This window comes from Lichenostomus cassidix, unplaced genomic scaffold, assembly GCF_008360975.1.
Source record: "Lichenostomus cassidix isolate B80296 unplaced genomic scaffold, HeHo_3.0 HiC_scaffold_46, whole genome shotgun sequence".
NCBI lineage: Eukaryota > Metazoa > Chordata > Aves > Passeriformes > Meliphagidae > Lichenostomus > Lichenostomus cassidix.
In genome coordinates, this window is record NW_028147597.1 from 664,442 (window position 1) to 688,302 (window position 23,861).

Genomic DNA, 23,861 nt, shown 5'->3' on the forward strand with positions numbered 1-23,861 from the left:
AGCAAGGACCCTGAGCCAGTGTTGGGATTCAGAGCTCACAGCCAGGACCCCCTGTTGAGAACAAGCACAGAACCCCAAGCTCAGAACCAGGAGTGCCAGGGAACAGATGCTGCAGAGGGTGTTGGATCAAGTTCCTGTGACCCCAGAATATTGGGATTAGTGCAGCTGTAGCTCTGCCCAAGAGAGCTCTTCATCCACTTTCTCTCTTTTCCTCCCTATGGCCATGCAGGGAGCTCATGACTTCAGTGTGTGACTTGTGTGTGCAAAGAGCAAATCTGGACAGAATTGGGGCAGGGAGGGTTTGGGGCATCTTGGGATCCGTGCTGGGCACAGAATGTGTTTTCCATTGGTCTGAGACTGTCTGCTGTGGAAAGTGGATTTAATATCCAGCAGACGAATGTTTTTTATTTCTTTTTATGGGGCTGTGCCTTGCCTTGGTTTTGTTTGCTGACAATAAATGAACATCCCTCTGTGTCTCAGGCAGCTCCTTCTCCAAGGAAAGCAGCTGGGAGTTTGTGCCAAGGAGCTGAAAGCTGCAGGTGCAGCCTGGAGTGGAGGAAGCTGAGATTTGCACAAGGCTGCTCTGAGTCCCAGGGCTTGGAGGAGGCAAATGGTGGGGAGGGGGTTAGGGACAGAGTCTGATTGATTTTCAGTTATAAAGGGTCTTAATTTTCATATCTATTCAAACTGAATTAGGAGGTGCTCTGGATCAATATCAATTGGAAATTGTTGAAGCCAACCTATAAACAGGAAAAGAAAACTGAACAGGACAAATGAGTTTGCCCTGCATTGTCTTAAAATATAGTTAATTCACTTGAAACACCCTTCATAAATCTCTATAATTAACTGCAGAAAAACTCAAGACTTAATTAAATAATTTCCAGAGCCTTGTCTTGTTAGGGTGTTTTGAAATGTTAATGAGCCTTTCTCACTGAATTCCTGAACTGAAGAGCTGAAGGCTGAACGAAAAGGAATGAACAGCAATGGGCACAGCTTTCTGTCTGCCCCAGCTTTGGGATGAGCCCTGGGCCTGGAGCAGGAACAGCTCCTGATGGCCACAAGGCCAGGGCTGTTGTGCTGATCTGGGCAGATGGGATGGCAGGAGGGGCTGCAGAGCTCTCAGCATCTCCTGGACAGGAGAGCAGGGCACACAGGGAGCCTCCTTTTCCTTTGGCCAAGCACGTTCCCCCATGGCTGGGGCTGAGTCCTCTGGCAGCTCCAGCTGCTGCTGTGCCCTTCAGAGGGGCTGAGGCCGTGGGGCCACTGCCCAGAGCAGCCTGGCCTGAGCAGGGCTGTGGGGCCAGAGGCGGCTGGGCTGTGCTGGGGAGAGGCCCTTGGTGCTGCAGAGAGCTCAGGGCAGCTGGCAGAGCTTGGAGGGAGCTGGGCTGGGCTGAGAGAAGCTGCCAGAGAAACCATCAGTGTCCATCTCAGCCTGTGTGAGCGTGCAGGGGCAGGACTGAGCCCAGGGCTTGTGGGGCAGAGCCAGGGCCTGGGGAAGGGATGGAAAACAGGCAAGTGGCTGAGAGAGGAGGCTGCTCTGTGCCCTTGGTGGCTGGAGGAGGGAAATGCAGAGCTGCTGTGGAGTGGGGAGGGGGATTGAATTCCAGCAGACACCGATTTGGGGCTGAGGGACTCAAGGGCTCCTTGGCCTGAGTCTGTCCTGGAAAGGTCTCTCAGTTCTCTGTGGTCAGGAAGGCTTTAAGGAGGAGGAGAGCTCATATTGGCAGGAATCTCATGGCATCCCAGAGGAACAAATGGCAGTGTCTGCCCCTGTAGGGGACTCCCCATGGACATGCCACAGGGTGGGAGCAAAAGCAGCATGACCCCCTTCTACATAGAACATTGACAGCTTTGCCAATAGGGCATTCCTTGAACTATTTTACTCCCTCCCCAGGAATAGCATACTGCCAAAACACCATAATCTTGGTTATATCAGTCATGGAATCATCTTTTTAAAATTGGTTTAATACTGTAATCTGTTGTGGATGGTGGACTCATACAGCACAGGTGCTTCCGGGATGTTGCACAGGGCTGAGGGAAGAGCTGTGATGGTTATTAAAATGAGTCATGTTCAACTTCTATTTCTTGGCCATGCAGACAAATTTTCTGTGCCTCTGAGTCTCACCAGTTCCTGACCCCAAAGGACACAAACCTGATCACTTGTGGTTCCCACTCCAGTGGTTGCACTTGCACCTCCCTCCATCCCCAGAGCAGAGCTCCCTTGTCCCAAAAAGTCCCTGGCAATGGAGGCAGGAAGCAAACAGGACAGGCTGTGGGGATCAGGGCCAGGGCACGGCCAGGGATTTGGTGTGGTTGTGACCCCAGGGCAGGACGCTGCCCTTGGCCTTGCTGAACCTCATCCAATTGTCCTGGGCCCATGGCTGCAGCCTGTCCAGATCCCTCTGCAGAGCTTCCTGCCCTCCAGCACAGCCACACTCCCACCCAGCTTGGGGTCACCTGGGAACTGACTGAGGGTGCCCTCGGTGCCTCATCCAGATCAGCAATAAAGAGATTTGACTGAAGTGGCCCCAATCCTGAGCCCTGGGGACACCCCTGGATGTGACTCCATTGCCCAGCACTCCTTCGGCCTGGCCATGCAGACAGATTTTGACCCAAGGAACAGATGCTGCAGAGGGTGTTGGATCAAGTTCCTGTGACCCCAAAATATTGGGATTAGTGCAGCTGTAGCTCTGCACAAGAGAGCTCTTCATCCACTTTCTCTCTTTTCCTCCCTCTGGCCATGCAGGGAGCTCAAGACTTCAGTGTGTGACTTGTGTGTGCAAAGAGCAAATCTGGACAGAACTGGGGCAGGGAGGGTTTGGGGGCATCTTGGGATCTGTGCTGGGCACGGAACGTGTTTTCCATTGGTCTGAGACTGTCTGCTGTGGAAATTGGACTTATTATACAGCATGGAAATAAGTTGATTTATTTATGGAGCTTTGCCTACCTTTGATTTTGGTTCTGGTTTTGGTTTTGGTTTTGGTTTTGGTTTTTGTTATGATTTTAGTTTTTGTTTTGGTTTTGCTTTTTGTTTTGGTTTTTGTTTTTGTTTTGGGGTTTTTTTGTTTTGGTTTTTTTTGGGGGGGTTTCTTTTTCTTTTGTTTTTGCTGACAATAAATGAACATCCCTCTGTGTCTCAGGCAGCTCCTTCTCCAAGGAAAGCAGCTGGGTGTTTGTGCCAAGGAGCTGAAAGCTGCAGGTGCAGCCTGGAGTGGAGGAAGCTGAGATTTGCACAAGGCTGCTCTGAGTCCCAGGGCTTGGAGGAGGGAAATGGTGGGGTGGGGGTTAGGGACAGAGTCTGATTGATTATCAGCCATAAAGAGTCTTGATGTTCATATCCATTCAGAACTGCATTAGGAGGTGCTAGTGATCAGTATCAGTTGGAAATTGTTGAAACCAGCCTATAAACAGGAAAATTAAAAAAGGACAAAACAATTTGCTCTGAATGGTTTTTGAATATAGTTAATTCACTTGCAATACACCTCTGAAATCTCTATAATTAACCACAGAAGAACTGAAGACTTAATTAAATAATTCCCAGAGCCTTGTCTTGTTAGGGTGTTTTGAAATGTTAATGAGCATTTCTCACTGAATTCCTGAACTGCAGAGCTGAAGGCTGAACAAGCCTCTGGAGTAGTAAAATTCCGGAGGGAGACTCCAAATTGCAGAGGATGCATCCTCATCAGAGCAGGAATGAACAGCAATGGGCACAGCTTTCTGTCTGCCCCAGCTTTGGGATGAGCCCTGGGCCTGGAGCAGGAACAGCTCCTGATGGCCACAAGGCCAGGGCTGTTGTGCTGATGTGGGCAGATGGGATGGCAGGAGGGGCTGCAGAGCTCTCAGCATCTCCTGGACAGGAGAGCAGGGCACACAGGGAGCCTCCTTTTCCTTTGGCCAAGCACGTTCCCCCATGGCTGGGGCTGAGTCCTCTGGCAGCTCCAGCTGCTGCTGTGCCCTTCAGAGGGGCTGAGGCCGTGGGGCCACTGCCCAGAGCAGCCTGGCCTGAGCAGGGCTGTGGGGCCAGAGGCGGCTGGGCTGTGCTGGGGAGAGGCCCTTGGTGCTGCAGAGAGCTCAGGGCAGCTGGCAGAGCTTGGAGGGAGCTGGGCTGGGCTGAGAGAAGCTGCCAGAGAAACCATCAGTGTCCATCTCAGCCTGTGTGAGCGTGCAGGGGCAGGACTGAGCCCAGGGCTTGTGGGGCAGAGCCAGGGCTTGGGGAAGGGATGGAAAACAGGCAAGTGGCCAAGAGAGGAGGCTGCTCTGTGCCCTTGGTGGCTGGAGGAGGAAAATGCAGAGCTGCTGTGGCATGGGGAGGGGGATTGAATTCCAGCAGACACTGATGTGGGGCTGAGGGACTCAAGGGCTCCTTGGCCTGAGTCTGTCGTGGAAAAGTCTCTCAGACCTCTGTGCCCAGGAAGGGCTCCGAGGAGAGCCGAGCTCGTCTTGGCAGTACCCCCATGGAATACCAGAGTGACAAATGGCAGTGTCTGCCCATGCAGGGGACTCCCCATGGCAATGCCACAGGCTGGGAGGAAACGCAGCCTGACCCCCTTCTTCATAGAACACTGACAGCTTTTCCAATAGGGTGTTGTTTGAAGTATTTTACTCCCACCCCAGGCACAGCATACTGACAATACACCATAATCTTGTTTATATCTATCATAAAATCATCTTTTCAAAATTGGTTTAATACAGTAATCTACTGTGAATGGTGGACTCTACAGCCACAGATGCTTCTGGGATGTTTCAGAGAGCTGAGGGAAGAGCTGTGATGGTTATTAAATTGTATCCTGTTTAACTTTATTGTGGGCAAAAAACTTTTCTTTGCCTCCAGGTTTTACCTGTTCCTGACCCCAAAGGACACAAACCTGATCAGCTGTGGTTCCCACTCCAGTGGTTGCACTTGCACCTCCCTCCATCCCCAGAGCAGAGCTCCCTTGTCCCAAAAAGTCCCTGGCAATGGAGGGATGAAGCAAACAGGACAGGCTGTGGGGATCAGGGCCAGGGCACAGCCAGGGATTTGGTGTGGTTGTGACCCCAGGGCAGGACGCTGCCCTTGGCCTTGCTGAACCTCATCCAATTGTCCTGGGCCCATGGCTGCAGCCTGTCCAGATCCCTCTGCAGAGCTTCCTGCCCTCCAGCACAGCCACACTCCCACCCAGCTTGGGGGAACCTGGGAACTGACTGAGGGTGCCCTCGGTGCCCTCATCCAGATCAGCAATAAAGAGATTTAACTGAAGTGGCCCCAATCCTGAGCCCTGGGGACACCCCTGGGTGTGACTCCATTGCCCAGCACTCCTTGGGCTGGACTTCTGTCTTTTATGGAGCTGTGCATTCCCTTGCCACTGTTTGCTGACAATAAATGAACATCCATCTGTGTCTCAGGCAGCTCCTTCTCCAAGGAAAGCAGCTGGGAGTTTGTGCCAAGGAGCTGAAAGCTGCAGGTGCAGCCTGGAGTGGAGGAAGCTGAGATTTGCACAAGGCTGCTCTGAGTCCCAGGGGCTGGATGAGGGAAATGGTGGGGTGGGGGTTAGGGACAGAGTCTGATTAATCGTCAGGTATAAAGTGTCTTGATTTTCATATCCATTCAGAACTGCATTAGGAGGTGCTAGCGATCAGTATCAATTTGAAATTGTTGAAACCAACCTATAAACAGGAAAATTAAAAAAGGACAAATCAATTTGCTCTACATTGTTTTTAAATATGTTGTATTTAATTTGAATACACTCCGGAAATCTCTATAATTAACCACAGACGAACTGAAGACTTAATTAAATAATTCCCAGAGCCTTGTCTTGTTAGGGTGTTTTGAAATGTTAACAAGCATTTCTCACTGAATTCCTGAACTGGAAAGCTGAAGGCTGAACAAGCCTCTGGAGAAGTAAAATTCATCAGGGAGCCTCCAAGTTGCTGAGGATGCATCTTCATCCGAGCAGGAATGTACAGAAATGGGCACAGCTTTCTGGCTGCCCCAGCTTTGGGATGAGCCCCGGGCCTGGAGCAGGAACAGCTCCTGATGGCCACAAGGCCAGGGCTGTTGTGCTGATCTGGGTAGATGGGATGGCAGGAGGGGCTGCAGAGCTCTCAGCATCTCCTGGACAGGAGAGCAGGGCACACAGGGAGCCTCCTTTTCCATTGGCCAAGCACGTTCCCCCGTGGCTGGGGCTGAGTCCTCTGGCAGCTCCAGCTGCTGCTGTGCCCTTTAGAGGGGCTGAGGCCGTGGGGCCACTGCCCAGAGCAGCCTGGCCTGAGCAGGGCTGTGGGGCCAGAGGCAGCTGGGCTGTGCTGGGGAGAGGCCCTTGGTGCTGCAGAGAGCTCAGGGCAGCTGGCAGAGCTTGGAGGGAGCTGGGCTGGGCTGAGAGAAGCTGCCAGAGAAACCATCAGTGTCCATCTCAGCCTGTGTGAGCGTGCAGGGGCAGGACTGAGCCCAGGGCTTGTGGGGCAGAGCCAGGGCCTGGGGAAGGCATGGAAAAGAGGCAAGTGGCCAAGAGAGGAGGCTGCTCTGTGCCCTTGGTGGCTAGGGGAGGGAAATGCAGAGCGGCTGTGGGATGGGGAGGGAGATTGAGTTCCAGCAGACACCTATGTGGGGCTGAAGGACTCAAGGGCTCCTTGGCCTGAGTCTGTCCTGGAAAGGTCTCTCAGGCCTCTGTGCTCAGGAAAGCTCCAAGGGAATTCCCGCGGGGCTCGGCCCTGCCCGGCACGGCTGATGTCCCCCGAGCTCCACACTGTTCTAGACTGGTGCTGCCAGTGCCGCACGGGGTGAGGCTGCTTTGGGGATACCCAGGGCACAGCAAGGCTGCTGTGGGGGATACCCAGGGCACAGCAAGGCTGCTTTGGGGACACCCAGGGCACAGCAAGGCTGCTTTGGGGCTGAGGGCACTGCCCGGCGCTGGGGATGGGGCGAGTGGGGATAGCTGGGCTGTTCTGGTGGCACTGGTGGTGCTGGGAGCACCCAAGGCTGCAGGTGAGGAGCTATGGGGTGAGCAGGGAGTGGGGCTGGTAGATGGGAATGGGGAGAAGGGGGGGGTAAAAGATAGAGTGGGACCCCCCAAATGGAGTAGGAGGTGAGTGGGAGCCTGCAAGAATCACTGTTTAGGAAATACATTAAAAGCCACTAGGAATCAAGAGGGATGGTGGGCTACAAACAGAAAACAGATTATAGTTTCACATTCTGTAACGAGGAAAATGCTACCAGATGAAAAACCATCTGCACCTGGGGAGCTCACACATTTCTTGTTCTACAAAACCACTGGCCCATGGATCTGCACAATGCCCGTGGTGTAAGAAGGGAACTGGAAAGCGACCAGCTCCAGTTGTGGCAATTTTTACCAGTTCACCAGGCAGTCAGGTGTGACTTTGGGGTCACCAACCACCAAGGACCACCAAAGTGACCCCCCAGGGTGGAAAAATGCATGTGTAAATGGGAGGGAAAATATGTTAATAATTTTGGGGAAATTATTATCATATGTATGTTTTTTCTGGGACAATCAATTAATGTGTATGTAAAATACTGTCTGTAAACAGAACTTTCCTGCACTCAGCATGCATGGTATTTCAGAGGAGATATCCCCTTGTGCATCTGGTCGAATAAAGAATGCTGGTTCCAAATGCTACATTGGTGTTTAGGAGTTTCTGGGGGTTTTTTGCCAATTTTTGGTACCAGTGTCACAATGGCCCCTTGGTTCCATGATGCCCTGTAGCATCACAATGGTCACCTTGGTTCCATGGGGCCCTGTAGTGTCACAATGACCTCCTTGGCTTCGCAGTGTCACAGCTGGACTCCTGGTGACATGAGACCCCAACTGTCACAATGGATCCTTGTTTCCATAAGGTCTTGCTGTGTCACAATATTCTCCTCAGTTCAGTCAGGCCCCACAGTGTCCCAATGGTCTCCTTGGTTCCACAGTGTCAAAATGGCCCTTTGGTTCCATGAAGCCCTGCAGTGCCACACTGGCCCTTGGCTATACAAGGCCTCACAGTGTCACAATGATCCCCTTGCTTCCACAAGGCCCTGAAGTGTCACAATTGATTCTGTTGGTTCCATGGCACTCTGCAGTGTCACAATGGTCTCCTTCATTCCATAAGGCCCCACAGTGTCACAGTGGATTTCATTGTTCCATGAGTGTCACAATGGCCTTTTGGCTCCACGGGGCTCCGTACTGCCACAATGATTTCCTTGATTCCATGAGGCTCTACAGTATTACAATGGACTGTTTGGCTCCACATTATCCCAGTGGATCATTGGTTCCATGGGGTCCCTACAAGTCACAATGGATTCCTTGTTTCCATCAACCCCCACAGTGTCACAGTGGCTCCTTGGTTCCATGACACCCTACACTGTCACAATGGCTCCTTGGTTCCATGGGACCCAACAGTGCCACAATGCACCACTTGGTTGCAATGGCCTCCACAGTGACACAGTGGTTCGTTGATTCTGTGCAGCTGTGCAGTGTCACAATGCTCTCCTTGGTTCCATGAGGCTGTGCAGTGTCACAATGCTCTCCTTGGTTCCATGGGGCCCTGCAGTGTTCCAATTGCCTCATTGGTTCTATGAGGCCCCAGAGTGTCACAGTGGTCTCCTTGGTTTCCATGGTGCTACAGAGTGCTACAATTGTCCCTTGGCCCAACATGGCCTCATAGTGTCACAATGGTTCCTTGCTTCCATGAGGTCTGGTAGTGTCACAATGGATTCCTTGGTTCCAGGGAGCTGCAAAGTGTCACAATGGTCCTTTTGTTCAATGAGGCCTGTAGTGTCACAATAGTCTCCATGATTCCGTGAGGCTCTGCAGTGTCACAATAGACCATTGGTTCCATTGACCCCCACAGTGTCAAAATGGTCCCCTTTGTTCCACAAGGCCTTGAAGTGCCAAAATGGGCCTTTGGTTCCACAAGGCCTCAAAGTGTAAAAATGGCCTCCGTGGTTTCATGAGTACCTGCTGTGTCACAATGGACCCTTGGTTCCATGATGCCCTGTAGTGTCACAAAGGTCTCCTTGGTTCTGCAGTGTTAGAAGTTTGCCTTGGTCCCTTGGAGCCTCACAGTGTCACTATTGTGCCCTTGGTTCCATGAGGCCTGGCAGCATCAGAATGGCCCCTTTGTTCCATGGAGAACCACAGTGTCACTATTGTGCCCTTGGTTTGAAAGGGCTCCCCAGTGTAACAATGGATCCTTGGTTCCATGAGGTTCCTCAGTGTCACAAAGGTCTCCTTGTATCCTCAGTGTCACCATGGATTCTTTGTTCCATGAAGTTCCATAGTGTAACATGGTCACCTTGATTCCATGAGGTTTCACACTGTCACAGTGGAGTCCTTGTTCTGTGAGGCCCTGATGTGTCCCAATGGACCCATGGTTCCAGGAGGTTCCATAGTGTCACCATGGTCTCCTTGGATCTGCAGTATAACAATGGACCATTGGTTCCATGCAGCCCTGATGTGTTACAATGGCTTTTTGGTTCCATGCAAACCCACAGTGTCACAATGGACCCTTGGTTCCATGATGCTTTGCTCTTTCACAATGAACTTTTTTTTTTTGTTCCATAAAGTTTCTCAGTGTCACTGTGGCCTCCTTGGATCTGCAGTGTCACAATGGACAGTTGGTTCCATGGAGCCAATTGTCACACATTATCACAGTGGTCTCTTTGTTTCTATGAGCTTCCAAAGTGCCACAGTGGACTCCTTGGTCCTGTGTGGCCCTGCTGCCACCAAATCTCTGAAACATCCAAAGAAGACTCCTTAACACTAATTTGGTGTTAAAGAGGGCATCATTTATTCAGAATGGAGGTCTGAATACGCAAGTGTGTTGTTTATCTACAGTGGCTACAAGTGTATTACAATTTACCCATTACATAAAACTCACCCCAAGGTCCCAGATCTGGTCCTTATTTTTTCTATCACTGCACCCTTGAGGCCAGATGTTTTCTTTTTCTCTTCCAACCATCCTCGCTGGGAAAGCAGACCTTGCATGCTTTGTTTCCCTGCTATAAGTTCACAGGCACAGTAAAAATTGAATTAACCCTTCTGCTATCAAGCCCCAGAGTTTGTGTGCCAAGGCAGAGGCAGGCAGGACGCAGAGCTGTCAGCAAAGGAAGGGCCAGCGAGGTGGGGCAGCCGGGGGATGACGACAGCCTGGAGGGACAGAGGCGCAGGGCATGGACAGCGTAGGACAGCCTGGGCTGGAGAGGGCAGAGGGATGTGCAGGAGCTGCAAGGCCCTGACAGAGCCAACTTGTGCAGCACTTTGGCCATGGCTGCTGTCCCTGGCCCTGAGGCCATGAGGAGGACACAAGTGACCCTTGCAGCCCTGGGGCCTCATTGCCTCCTTGTCCCTGCCCAGCAGCCTGGCAGGGGCTGCCCCATGCTCCTGCCCTTGGCATTGCACATCCCCACATGCCCGTGCCCCGGGAAGAGCCCTGAGCACTTAGGGAGGGACAGGATCTGCCTTGCTAGGGGCTGGGGCTCAGGCCTTGGCCCTTTGCATTCCTGAAACACATCCAGGTTTGCTCAGCATCAGAGACACCTTTGCCTTCTTTGTCCCCACCTGTCATCACTGCCTCCAGTGTTCTGCTCTAACTGCAACCTGGGGACACTTTCTCAGTTGTGTCACTCAATCGGATCATTAAAACTTTGAGAAACTTTGTCTTCTTGAGAAGTTTTTTGAACACTCTCTCAGGGACTGAGTCGTTTGTAAACAACACCAAATCCCTGAGAGGCTCATTAAAGTCCTTGTGCTGTTGCTGTGCTGCTGAGCAGGGCTGGGCTCCTGGCACAGAGGGAACTCCTGGCAACCAAGAAGAGCTTCAAAAAGACATTTCTCCTGAGGAGCAGTTTCTTTCCCAGCCCAGCAGGGCTGAGGGTGCTGGCTGCAGGTACCTGAGAGGAGGGAAGCAGAGAGAGGCTTAAAGCAACTGGAAGGACAATTCTGAGCTTATTCATGGAGAAATCTTCACAACGTCTGACACAGTAAGTCTCTGGCTGGAGGGATCTCCTAAAGCTGACACATGACAGCACTGATATGACTGTAAGGATGTCTCTGCTGGTGTTTCTGGTTTGGGGGAGGATGTGCTGCAGAGTGGGGCTGCCCTGGGCACCGTCAGAGGGACAGGGCAGGACAGCTCCTGCTGCCAGGGATGGCTGCAGGCTGGGAAGGTGGGGGTGCAGCCAGGGGTGCCCAGGGCTGTCCTGCAGAGCAGCTCCTGCAGCCCTGAGGGCTCTTTGCCAGGGCAGGGGATCTGCCAGCTGCCCTGAGCAGCAGAGCTCTTGTGTCCCCTGGCAGCCAGCACAGCCCTCAGCCCGGGGGCTCGGGGCCCTCAGTCCCCTCCTGGGCCAGCAGAGCAGCACCAGAGATGAAGGGCATCTCTCCTGCCATTGCCCATTCCCTGCTGACCAGGGCCTGAGGGCGACTGTCCTGCACTGCTGCTGCCTGCGAGGGGCTGTGCAGGGCTGGGCAGGGAAAGGCTTTTCCTCAGGGAAATGAGGTGTCCCAGCTCCCTCTGCCCTGGGCAGCTCTGGGCAGGGCAGGCTGGCAGGCTGGCAATGAAATGACTCTCCTCAAGCACTTCCATGGCCAGGACCCTTGGTGTGTCCTCAGGATGTCCATCCAAGCTGTGAGCTGCTTTCCAGGGGACACTGGGGGACAGGAGTGTCTTTGGACAGCAGTGGGGCTGAGACTCTGAGAAAGGCTGAGCCATTTGGCTCTGCTGTGAGTCCCTCTGCTCTCAGCTGTGTCAGGGTGATTTTCAGTGGAACACAGGGACTGCCCTTGATCTCAGAAAGGGCAGCTGGGAACAGATGGAGCACCAGAGCAGCTCCCCTCACCCTTCACTGAGTTACAGCCAATCCTCTTGCCTTGCACAGTTCTCTCTGTTCTCCCTGAGCACAGCAGGAAATCCTCTCCAACTGCCTTTGGCTGTCACTGTTCCTTAGCCCTGGGACAGGAGATGCTGCCAAGCTCCCCTGCCTTAGGGGCAGTTTGGTCTGACAAAGTCCAACCCAGGACTGGTCCCTGTCCCCCATTGCCATGACCAAACTGCTGCAGAGCAGAGCTGACTCCTCGGTGTGCATGGGCAGAGCCACTGTTTGTCACAGCAACAGGGCCAGATCCCAGCAGAGCTCCAGGCATGGGGCTGGAGGAAGAGCTCTGAGAAAAGGGAAATTGGGTGGCACAGAGTGACAGGGGCAGGGCTGGAAGAAAGGGCTTGTTCTTTGCTCAGGAAAGTCTTCTCTGTCTTGTTACTGTCTCCTCCATGAACAGGTCCCCATGTCCAGAGGATCAAAATGTCTAACAGCAGCTCCATCAGCCACTTCCTCCTCCTGCCATTCGCAGACACACGGCAGCTGCAGCTCCTGCACTTCTTCCTCTTCCTGGGCATCTCCCTGGCTGCCCTCCTGGCCAACAGCCTCATCATCAGCGCCGTAGCCTGGAACCACCACCTGCACACCCCCATGTTCTTCTTCCTGCTCAACCTGGCCCTCACTGACCTGGGCTCCATCTGCACCACTGTCCCCAAAGCCATGCACAATTCCCTCTGGGACACCAGGGACATCTCCTACTCAGGGTGTTCTTCTCAGGTCTTTTTCTTTTTGTTCTTCAATTCAGCAGAGATTTCTCTCCTCACCATCATGTGCTATGACCGCTATGTGTCCATCTGCAAACCCCTGCACTATGGGACCCTCCTGGGCAGCAGAGCTTGTGCCCACATGGCAGCAGCTGCCTGGGCCAGTGCCTTTCTCAATGCTCTGCTGCACACAGCCAATTCATTTTCCCTGCCCTTGTGCCAGGGCAATGCCCTGGGCCAGTTCTTCTGTGAAATCCCACACATCCTCAAGCTCTCCTGTTCACATTCCAAACTCAGGGAACTTGGGCTTCTTGCTGTTAGTGGCTGTTTGATATTTGGTTGTTTTGTGTTCATAGTTTTCTCCTATGTGCAGATCTTCAGGGCTGTGCTGAGGATCCCCTCTGAGCAGGGACGGCACAAAGCCTTTGCCACATGCCTCCCTCACCTGGCCGTTGTTTCCCTGTTTTTCAGCACTGGCATTTTTGCCTACCTGAAGCCTCCCTCCATCTCCTCCCCATCCCTGGATCTGACACTGTCAGTTCTATACTCATTGGTGCCTCCGGTATTGAACCCTCTCATCTACAGCCTGAGGAACCAGGGACTAAAGAATGCCCTGAGGAAAATGATGACTGTATCTTTTTACAAGCACTAAAGTCTATCTTGTCTGTTGCAGAGTGTTCAGAATGAAACTCATTACAATCTCAGCCTATTTTTCTGTATTTATCCTTTTTTCTCTGGTATCTTTTCATATTCTGTTTCTAATGCTGTAATGTTTTTTATAAAATACTGTATTATTATTTCTAGCATTTCAACATGAATACCTACCTTTCTTTAATACACAAAAACTTTCAAGAGGCTTGTTCCCTTTGCATTTAAATAAAAACAAGTGACTGCCCTGACTTGTGTGTCCCAGATGCCTCCTGAGCGCTTCTCTGTCTCTGGCAGTGCCTGTGAGCAGAGGTAGAGGGAAGAGACTCCCAGCAGAGCAGCACAGCCAGGGACAATGGCCCTGGCTCTTCCCGCATCTGCTCTTCTCAACTCCACACTCTCCTTCCCAGCCCTTCTGTGGGTGTAAGGCCTGAGTGCTCTGGCAGCTTGGTGACAGCCCTGCTGTGTGTCTGTGCTGTGAGCACAGGCAGGGACAGGCCATGGGCACTGCAGGGACACAGCTGGGCTCCACCACAGCAGTTCCAGCAGCAAAGGGCATCTCCTGAGGGCACTGCAGGAAGGCTGTGCTCTCTCTCCAAAGTCACTGTCAGGAACTTGCCCAAGGAATAGACTCTAAAGAGACTCCTTGTGTTCCTTGTTCTCCCAGGGCTCAGTGGGATAAGATCAGGGTGCCAGTGTGGCCTTCAGGGGACTCAGGTCTGGTTCGGGCTTTGCTTGTTGGTGGCCTGTGCCCATCAGATGGTGAATGGTCTGTGATAAACCTTGCTGGGGCTCTCCAGCTTGTGCCAGGGCTGATGGCAGGGGAATGTTTATCTGGAGGGCCTTGGGAGCTGCCAGGAGACCACAGGGGAGCTGCAGGGACAGTGTGTGCCAGGGATCAGCAGTGCCTGGAGCTCACTGGGCACAGGCCTGTCCAGGCTGGGGTCACCCAGAGATAAAGGACTGAATGTCTGCTGTGACCCATGAGAGCTCTGCAGCCCCAGGGGACACAGCAGGGACAGGAAAAAGAGTCTGGGCAGTGACTCCTCTGACCCTCAGGGAACTTCCCCAGGAGGATCCAGGGCAGCCCCAAGGCCATCTGGCAGGCCTGGAACAAGGCAGGCAGCTCTGAGCAGCCTCCATGGCCCCAGCAGAGCTCGTGAGGGAGGGGTGAGTGCAGGGAGCACCATCAGCTGCCTGTGTGTCCAGCTGGAGCAGCAGAGCCCAGCAGAGGCAGCCCATGGCCCCGGGCAGCACAGCCCTTGTGCTCTGCAGAGCAGCACCCCCAGCTCTGTGGGGCTGTGGGGAGCAGGGCAGGGGCTGCAGCAATGGCTGCTCAGGCCAGCACAGCCGTGATCCCCTGGGAAAGGCTCTGTGGGCAGCTGGGATGTGCCAGGAGAAGAGCAGGAGCCCGTGGGTGTGCACAGGAGCCCTGGCAAGAGGCTGGCCTGGCCCTGGGGCTGCAGGAGCTGCCCGAGCTGAGCATCTCCTGAGCATTCCAGATCCAGAGTTGCTGTCCCTGACCTCCAGTGCCTCCAGTTCCTGCTGCAGGGCCAGACAGGGCTGGGCTGCTCTGCAGGTCTTGGGCAGCAGCAGGGAGAGGCTGGACTGGGCAGTGCCAGAGAGAGGAAGAAAATGGACCCTTGGTTATACAAGTGCTTGCAGTGTCAGAATGGTCTCCAAGGTTCTGTGAGGCCCTGCAGTGTCACTATGACCTCTTGGTTGCACCAGGCCCCACAGAGTCATAATGGTCCCCATGGTTCCACGAGGCCATGAAGTGTCACAGTGGCCACTTAGCTCCAAAAGGCTCCGTAGTGTCACATTCACCCCTTGGCTCCATGGGGGCCCACAGTGTCACTAAGGTCCATTTGGTTTTACGAGGCTCTGAATAGTGACAGTGGTCCCTTGGTACAAAGGGATCCTGCAATGACCAAATGGTCTCCTTGGTTCTGCAGTATCACAATGGCCCTTTGTTTTGTTAGGGTCCCACAATGTCACAATGGCCTCTTGGTTCCATGTGGTCCCTCTTGGAGACTGAAACATTATTGTTTATGGCTTAAACATCTTCATGAAGGACTTTTGCCTATTATAGCAAAACTGTGCAAAGCTGCAGAGAAATCCATCAAAACCCTGAATGGGGCCCTGAACTACACTGCTCACTGCCCATTGAGGAAGACAAGATAAAGTAACAACTCAAGGCTGGAGGAGAAGAAATACATTCACAGAGGGATCAAGCCTTTGAGGTGGAGAACCAGCTCCTCACCCTCTCCAGGGCAGATAGCTTGGTGCTGGTGAGCTGGGGGGGTTTGGGGAGCCCCAGAGGACTCAGGGGGACATGGGACTGTCCCCACGCCTGGCACAGGTTCGGGAGTTCCCCACACTGCGGGAGGTTCGTTCCTTCGTGGCTCTCCTCGATGGCCACTCCCGGCTGAGGGAGGATGCCCAGCACTCCTTCTGCAGGGAGGTGACCTCTCCCAGCTCCTGGGGGACGTGGCAAACCAGTGCCACGGGGCCATCAGGGGGTGCCAGGACCCCTGAGCAGCCCCGAGCCAGAGGTGACAGGGGAAGGGAGGTGACAGAATCACCCCGGGAGGGGCAGGTCCCCATCCCACCCCCTGGGCACCGCGGGACCTGCAGGGCCTGGGGACACCGTGGTGAGGGGTGGGCACAGGGGGTGGGCAAAGGGGGTGACCATTGTGTCCCTGAGGGTGACCAGGGCCATCCCTGTCCTTGGCAGCGCCGAGTGCGCTGTGACCAAGCTGGAGGTGGCCAAGGGTGCCCCGGTGGTGTCCCTGCTGTGCCACAGCCCCCAGGCCTTGAACAGTTCCCCGCTGAGTGTCTGTGTCCAGGTGAGACCCCCATGGCACCCCCGGGTGTTTGGGGGGTCAGGACCTCACAGGGCCCTGTCCCCATGAGGGAAACACAGCCCTGGCACCCTCGGGGACAGTGCCATGGGGACAGTGCCATGGGGACAGTGCCATAGGGCTGCTGTGGGCACCCGTGGGGCAGGAGGGGTTTGGGGGCTCCCGGGGGGTCCCTGCCCTGCTGAGCCCTATGGTCACTGCACAGCTAAGCTCTGGCCAGGATTCCAAGCAGTGCTAGATCCTCCAGGACGAGGACAGACACTTGTGGCTGTCAGGGGTGGCATGGATGTTCTGCAGCCTGCGGGAGCTGCTGGGCACCTCTGGGCACTGGGGGCTGCAGGCAGAGGAGCCCAAATGCACCTACTGGCACAGGCTGCCTACTCGCCCTGCCCCAAGGTGACACTGGGGGACATTTCAGAGAGAATGATGTGAGGTCACAGAACAGCTATGACATTATGGAGTGGCTTTGTGATGTTCTGGGGGTATTGTGTGATAGAGTCACCTCTACTGAGCTGCTCACAGAGCAGCTGTGATGCAAGAAAGGGGCTGTGTGACATCACAGGATGGGTTGTGTGAGGTCACAGAGTGGGCTACAACATCACAGAGTGTGTTATGTGTGTCGTCAAGCAGCTATGGCATAATAGAGGGGACTGTGTGACATCACAGAGCAGGCTGTGACATCACAGGACAGCTGTGTGGCATCACAGGGTAGACTGTGACATCACAGGATGGTGGTGTGACATAACAGAGCCAGCTGTGACAGCACAGGGTGGGCTGTGATGTTACAAAGCAGGCTGTGACATCACAGAGCAGACTCACATCATAGAGGAGGGCAGAGTGACATCACAGAGCAACCTCTGACATCACAGAGGGCTGTGTAGCTTCACTGGGTTGGGCCCTCCAGCCCAGGCCCTCCCTCACAGCTTCCCCCCCTCAGAGAAGTCCTTCCTGTTACTCATGTACAGTGGGGTCCCCTGTCCCTCGGGGCACCTTTTCACCCAGTGCTGCAGCCTTCTCCAGAGGATGTTCCATGAATGCACCCCAGAGCCTGACACAGGGACAAGGGGCTGGGGCTGTGTGACCAGGAAGGACATCAAGGATTTGAATTCTCCAGGTCACTGTGGCCTGGTTTGTGTTCTCCAGAGCAGGAAAGATGTCTGGCAGCTGCAGCAGGGTCAGTGAAGAGCCTCCAAGGTGGGGCTGGAGCCCTTTGGCTGTGAGGAGAGGCTGAGGGAGCTGGGCTTGTCCAGCCCAGAGAAGGGAAGGCTGAGGGGCTCCTCATCCCAGCCTGGCAGTGCCAGCGAGGAGGTGATGGAGAACACAGAGCCAGGCTCTTCACCAGGGTGCTGGTGGGAGATAAAAGAGAATGGGTGGGAGGGGAAAGAGGGGAGGTTCAGCCAGGACAGGACAGGAGGAAATCAGATGAGTCAGGCTGGTTTCAGCATTTCCTCAACACCAAAAGCAACCAGATCCTCCTTCTCCATCCACCACTGACAGCTTTGCAAACAGGGCATTGTGGGAGCTGTTTTACCCCCAGTCCAGGCACAGCATCGTGATACAACTCAACTCTGTTAATATCTATGACAGCATCATTTTTGTCTAAAACTGATTTTGTATAGAAATCCCTTGTGAGCGGTAGACATGTCAGATGCTTCTGGGATGTTGCACAGAGCTGAGGGAAGAGCTGTGATGGTTATTAAATTGTATAGTGTTCAATTTTATTGTGGGCAAAAAACTTTTCTTTGCCTCTAAGTTTTACCAGTTCCTGACCCCAAAGGACACAAACCTGATCACTTGTGGTTCCCACTCCAGTGGTTGCACTTGCACCTCCCTCCATCCCCAGAGCAGAGCTCCCTTGTCCCACAAAGTCCCTGGCAATGGAGGGATGAAGCAAACAGGACAGGCTGTGGGGATCAGGGCCAGGGCACGGCCAGGGATTTGGTGTGGTTGTGACCCCAGGGCAGGACACAGCCCTTGGCCTTGCTGAACCTCATCCAATTGTCCTGGGCCCATGGCTGCAGCCTGTCCAGATCCCTCTGCAGAGCTTCCTGCCCTCCAGCACAGCCACACTCCCACCCAGCTTGGGGTCACCTGGCAACTGACTGAGGGTGCCCTCAGTGCCCTCATCCAGATCAGCAATAAAGAGATTTAACTGAAGTTGCCTCAGTCCTGAGCCCTGGGGACACCCCTGGATGTGACTCCATTGCCCAGCACTGCTTGGGCTGGACTTCTCTCTTTTATGGAGCTCTGCATTCCCTTGCTACTGTTTGCTGACAATAAATGAACATCCCTCTGTGTCTCAGGCAGCTCCTTCTCCAAGGAAAGCAGCTGGGAGTTTGTGCCAAGGAGCTGAAAGCTGCAGGTGCAGCCTGGAGTGGAGGAAGCTGAGATTTGCACAAGGCTGCTCTGAGTCCCAGGGGTTGGATGAGGGTAATGGTGGGGAGGGATTTAGGGACAGAGTCTGATTGATTGTCAGCCATAAAGGGTCTTGATTTTCATATCTATTCAAACTACATATGGAGATGCTGAGGATCAATATCAATTGTAAATTCTTGATACCAACCTGTAAACAGGAAAAGAAAACTAAAAAAGAAAAATCAATTTGCTCTGCATTGTCTTTAAATATAGTTAATTGACTTTGAATACACCTCTGAAATCTCTATAATTACCCACAAAATAATTAACGACTGGATTAAATAATCCCCAGAGCCTTGTCTTGTTAGGCTCTTTTGAAATGTTAATGAGCATTTCTCATTGAATTCCTGAACTGAAGAGCTGAAGGCTGAACAAGCCTCTGTAGAAGTAAAGTTCCTCAGGGAAACTCCAAATTGCAGAGGATGCATCTTCATCAGAGCAGGAATGAACAGCAATGGGCACAGCTTTCTGTCTGCCCCAGCTTTGGGATGAGCCCTGGGCCTGGAGCAGGAACAGCTCCTGATGGCCACAAGGCCAGGGCTGTTGTGCTGATCTGGGCAGATGGGATGGCAGGAGGGGCTGCAGAGCTCTCAGCATCTCCTGGACAGGAGAGCAGGGCACGCAGGGAGCCTCCTTTTCCTTTGGCCAAGCACGCTCCCCCATGGCTGGGGCTGAGTCCTCTGGCAGCTCCAGCTGCTGCTGTGCCCTTCAGAGGAGCTGAGGCCGTGGGGCCACTGCCCAGAGCAGCCTGGCCTGAGCAGGGCTGTGGGGCCAGAGGCGGCTGGGCTGTGCTGGGGAGAGGCCCTTGGTGCTGCAGAGAGCTCAGGGCAGCTGGCAGAGCCTGGAGGGAGCTGGGCTGGGCTGAGAGAAGCTGCCAGAGAAACCATCAGTGTCCATCTCAGCCTGTGTGAGCGTGCAGGGGCAGGACTGAGCCCAGGGCTTGTGGGGCAGAGCCAGGGCCTGGGGAAGGGATGGAAAACAGGCAAGTGGCTGAGAGAGGAGGCTGCTCTGTGCCCTTGGTGGCTGGAGGAGGGAAATGCAGGGCTGCTGTGGGATGGGGAGGGGGATTGAGTTCCAGCAGACACTGATGTGGGGCTGAGGGACTCAAGGGCTCCTTGGTCTGAGTCTGTCCTGGAAAGGTCTCTCAGGTCTCTGTGCCCATGAAGGGCTCCAAGGAGAGGAGAGCTCGTCTTGGCAGGAACCTCATGGCATCCCAGAGTGACAAATGCCCCCCTGCCGGGGACTCCCCCTGGACATGCCACAGGCTGGGAGCAAAAGCAGCATGAACCCATTCTGCATAGACCACTGACAGCTTTGCCTATAAGGCATTATTCAACTATTTTACACCTAGTCCAGGCACAGCATACTGACTGTCTTGGATTGATGTTATGATAATCCTTTATCCCCTATCGTTGGCTTATATGCTCAAGAAAGAAAAAATGTGTAAAAATGTGTGGTCCTGTCTCTTTAACTACACCCAGCCGAAGAGAGAAACGCGGGTTGTTTTGAAAACATTTTCCCCAAGCCTCGCTCCGGGGGAGGATTCGTCGCCCGGCAGAGGCTGCGTGCTGGACGGGGGTCGGAGTGAGCTCTGTTCCCGTTTTTTTTCCCCATTTTTTCTTTTTCCTCATTTGGACCCCTTCTCTTCGATCTGCTTTGCCACCCGGAGACCCAGGAGGGCCAGAGGACATCAGAGCTCTCCAGGGAGCTCCACCCGGCCCCGGGTGGGGGGCGAGGAGGAGAGGGACTGCGTCTGAGAAAAGGACTTTTTAATCAGGTTGAATAACTGCCTTTCACCTTGTTTTTTCCCCTTCCCCTGTGCCTTGTAGGGCACTCTGCGTGGTTTTGTTAAATAAATAGTTTTTTCTTCACTTCCATCTAAGAGGTTCTGTTGTGGGTGGGGGAGGGGGTGTCGGGGCCCTTCGCTCTCGGAGGAGAGAGAGTCTTATCATTAACCTGGGACATATTTGGCGCCCAACTTACGGGGCCTTGATTACTTGTTCTACACCTTTTGTGGGGTTAGAGAAAGTGAAGAAAAAACCCTAATAATTGCATTCTGGTTTTAAACGCTTGGTATTGAATTACAGCCATCAGTAGTCACTATGCTGTTTGATGGGAGGTTGTTTGATGTAATACTGTCTGTTTGGCACATAGGTTTGTTTCCCTACCAACAGGTAGGGGCAATCCTGTCCCTAATGTATAATTTCCACCAATCAGGGACACGACTCCGGCTTGTTATAGTAATGTGTGTGATACTGACGATCTGTAAGAAGGTATGGGAAACAGTTAAAGATGTACATGCTCTGTTAGTTTCCTCCTCTAGTTTTAGTAACCTGTTTTGGAGTTTTGTTAGTAATATTACTCGACCTGTTAGAGAAGTAGAGGGTGAAGCTTCCTGGCTCCTCACCCATCTCTTTCCCTTTAAATCTGGTATATCAGCTTTTGAGAATATTCAGTTTCCCCTGGATGTTAAAGAGACCATTAACTTGGTAGTACAGGTGCTTTACCTAGGAGTTTCCGTGTATATGATGTTCAGTGTTACCAGAATGAGGGCTGAGAAGTCCAGAGGGGCTGAGCAGGAGCAGGCACCTAATCCAGATGTGAGGAAATTTGAATGGTGTGGAGTATGGGAGGACATAGGTAAAACTTTAAAGAAATTCTCTGACCCAATAGACTGGGAATTTCCCCCTGGAAAAATCCCGAGACCAGCTGAGGTGGGGAAGTATCTGAAAGAGAAGTGCAGAGACAACTGCAGTGCAATATGTTGGGCCCTGGCATATGCTTATCGTACACTGTCAGATATTATAGAACAGGAAGTAAGGGAGCCTAAGCCAATGGCAGTTGCTCCTATTACAAGGAGCAGGAAAGCCCAATTTAAGACTGATCGCCCAGATGACAGTGGGGAGGGACCCTCAAGGCCAGCAACTGAGTCAGAGGTCATTGTTGAATCCATGAATGTGAGAGACCTTCACAGCCTAAGAAAAGATAATGTCCAACGAGATGATGAATCTGTGATTAGTTGGTTAGTCCGTCTTTGGGATGCTGCAGGCGATGTTACACTTCTAGATGCTACTGAGGCAAGGCATTTAGGGACTGTGTCACGTGACCCAGATATCAACCAAACTATACGAGATGGGCATGACTGCAGCAGCCTCTGGAGACGAGCTATCAGAGCTGCGAGGGACAGATACCTACATCCCGACGATCTCTATTCACAACAAACCCAGTGGAGAACCATAGAACAAGGGATTCAACGCTTGAGAGAAATGGCAGTGGTAGAAATTGTCTTCCCAGAGGACATAGCAAACCCAGATCCGATTATAGACCCAGATAGGATAGAATGTACACCTGTGATGTGGCGGAAACTCCTAAAGCTTGGGCCATCAGGGTATGCTTCTGCTTTAGCCATTATGAAGCAAGATGATGGGCATGAGACTGTGCGTGATATGACAAGGAAACTCCGAGCGTATGCAGATGTCGTGCATAGCCCAATGAATGCAAGAATCTCAGCTGTGGAAACAAATCTGCAGAAACTAGAAAATAAGATAGAGAAGAATCATGAGAAACTCAGTAAAGAGATTAAAGACAGCCTTCTCCAAATCTCAGCAGTACAGACCAGAGGTTCTGCTACCCCACGTAGATGCTCCTCAGCTATGAGAACTGGATATATCCCTCGACATGAGTTGTGGTATTTCTTGTGTGACAGTGGAGAAAACATGAACAGGTGGGATGGACAACCCACTGCTGTCCTGGCACGACGAGTGCGTGAATTGAAGGAGGGCAAGACTCAGAGAAGGAACTCCACCAGAAGGGAAGTAGCTCTACTCAATATGTCTGATTCCGTTGAAGGAACCTCTAACACAAATACCCACCATGGTTAGAGGGGCCCTGCCTCTAGCCAGGTAGAGGCCAGGGAAAACCGAATTTTTTGGACAGTGTGGATTCGGTGGCCTGGCACATCAGAGCCACAAGAATATGAGGCTTTAGTTGACACTGGTGCACAATGCACGATAATCCCATCGCGACATGTGGGGACAGAACCTATTTCTATTTCCGGCGTTACAGGAGGATCACAAGACTTGACCCTCGTGAAAGCTGAGGTGAGCCTGACTGGAAGAGAGTGGAAAGAACATTCCATTGTGACTGGCCCAGAGGCTCCATGTATTTTGGGTATAGATTTCCTCCAAAATGGATATTTCAAAGACCCAAAGGGACTCAAGTGGGCATTTGGGATAGCTGCTGTGGAGACAGAGGGCATAAAACAATTGAACACCTTGCCTGGACTGTCAGAGAACCCATCTGCAGTAGGACTCCTGAAAGGAGAAGAGCAACAAGTACCAATTGCAACCTCGATTGTGCACCGCCGACAGTACCGGACAACTCGTGATGCCGTGATTCCCATTCACAAACTAATCCGTGAGCTGGAGAGCCAAGGGGTGGTCAGCAGGACCCATTCATCCTTTAACAGCCCCATCTGGCCTGTGCGAAAATCTGAAGGAGAATGGAGATTGACTGTGGACTATCGTGCCTTGAATGAGGTGACTCCACCTCTGAGTGCTGCTGTGCCAGACATGCTGGAGCTCCAGTATGAGCTAGAGTCCAAGGCAGCAAAGTGGTATGCTACTATTGACATTGCAAATGCATTTTTCTCAATTCCTCTGGCAGAAGAGTGCAGACCTCAGTTTGCTTTCACCTGGAGGGGCGTGCAGTACACCTGGAACCGATTACCCCAGGGGTGGAAACACAGTCCCACCATTTGTCATGGACTGATCCAGGCTGCACTGGAAAAGGGTGGGGCTCCAGAACATTTGCAATACATTGATGACATCATTGTGTGGGGGGACACAGCAGAAGAAGTATTTGAGAAAGGAAAGGAAGTAATCCAGATTCTCTTGGAAGCTGGTTTCGCTATAAAAAAGAGCAAAGTCAAAGGGCCTGCCAAAGAGATCCAGTTCCTAGGAGTGAAGTGGCAAGATGGACGGCGTCAGATTCCTACTGAGGTTATCAATAAAATCATCACAATGTCCCCCCCCAACCAACAAGAAGGAGACGCAAGCTTTCCTAGGTGCCATAGGCTTTTGGAGAATGCACATCCCTGAGTACAGCCAGATCGTGAGTCCTCTCTACCTCATAACCCGCAAGAAGAACGATTTCCACTGGGGCCCTGAACAGCAGCAAGCCTTCACCCGGATCAAGCAGGAGATTGCTCATGCAGTAGCCCTTGGCCCAGTCAGGACAGGGCCAGAAGTAAAGAATGTGCTTTACTCTGCAGCTGGGAGCCATGGTCTGTCCTGGAGCCTTTGGCAGAAGGTGCCTGGTGAGACCCGAGGTCGACCACTGGGATTTTGGAGCCAAAGTTACAGAGGGTCTGAAGCCAACTACACC

At 52.9% G+C, this 23,861-nt stretch overlaps 1 protein-coding gene across 1 annotated transcript; it reads left to right on the forward strand.

Moving 5' to 3' along the window:
* Positions 1 to 12,268: 12,268 nt before the first annotated feature.
* Positions 12,269 to 13,448, forward strand: LOC146421888 (olfactory receptor 14J1-like). The gene has a single exon (XM_085046824.1). It carries the CDS (start codon positions 12,269 to 12,271, stop codon positions 13,199 to 13,201), a length of 933 nt encoding a protein of 310 aa, XP_084902950.1. The 3' UTR covers positions 13,202 to 13,448.
* The last annotated feature ends 10,413 nt before the right edge of the window (positions 13,449 to 23,861 follow it).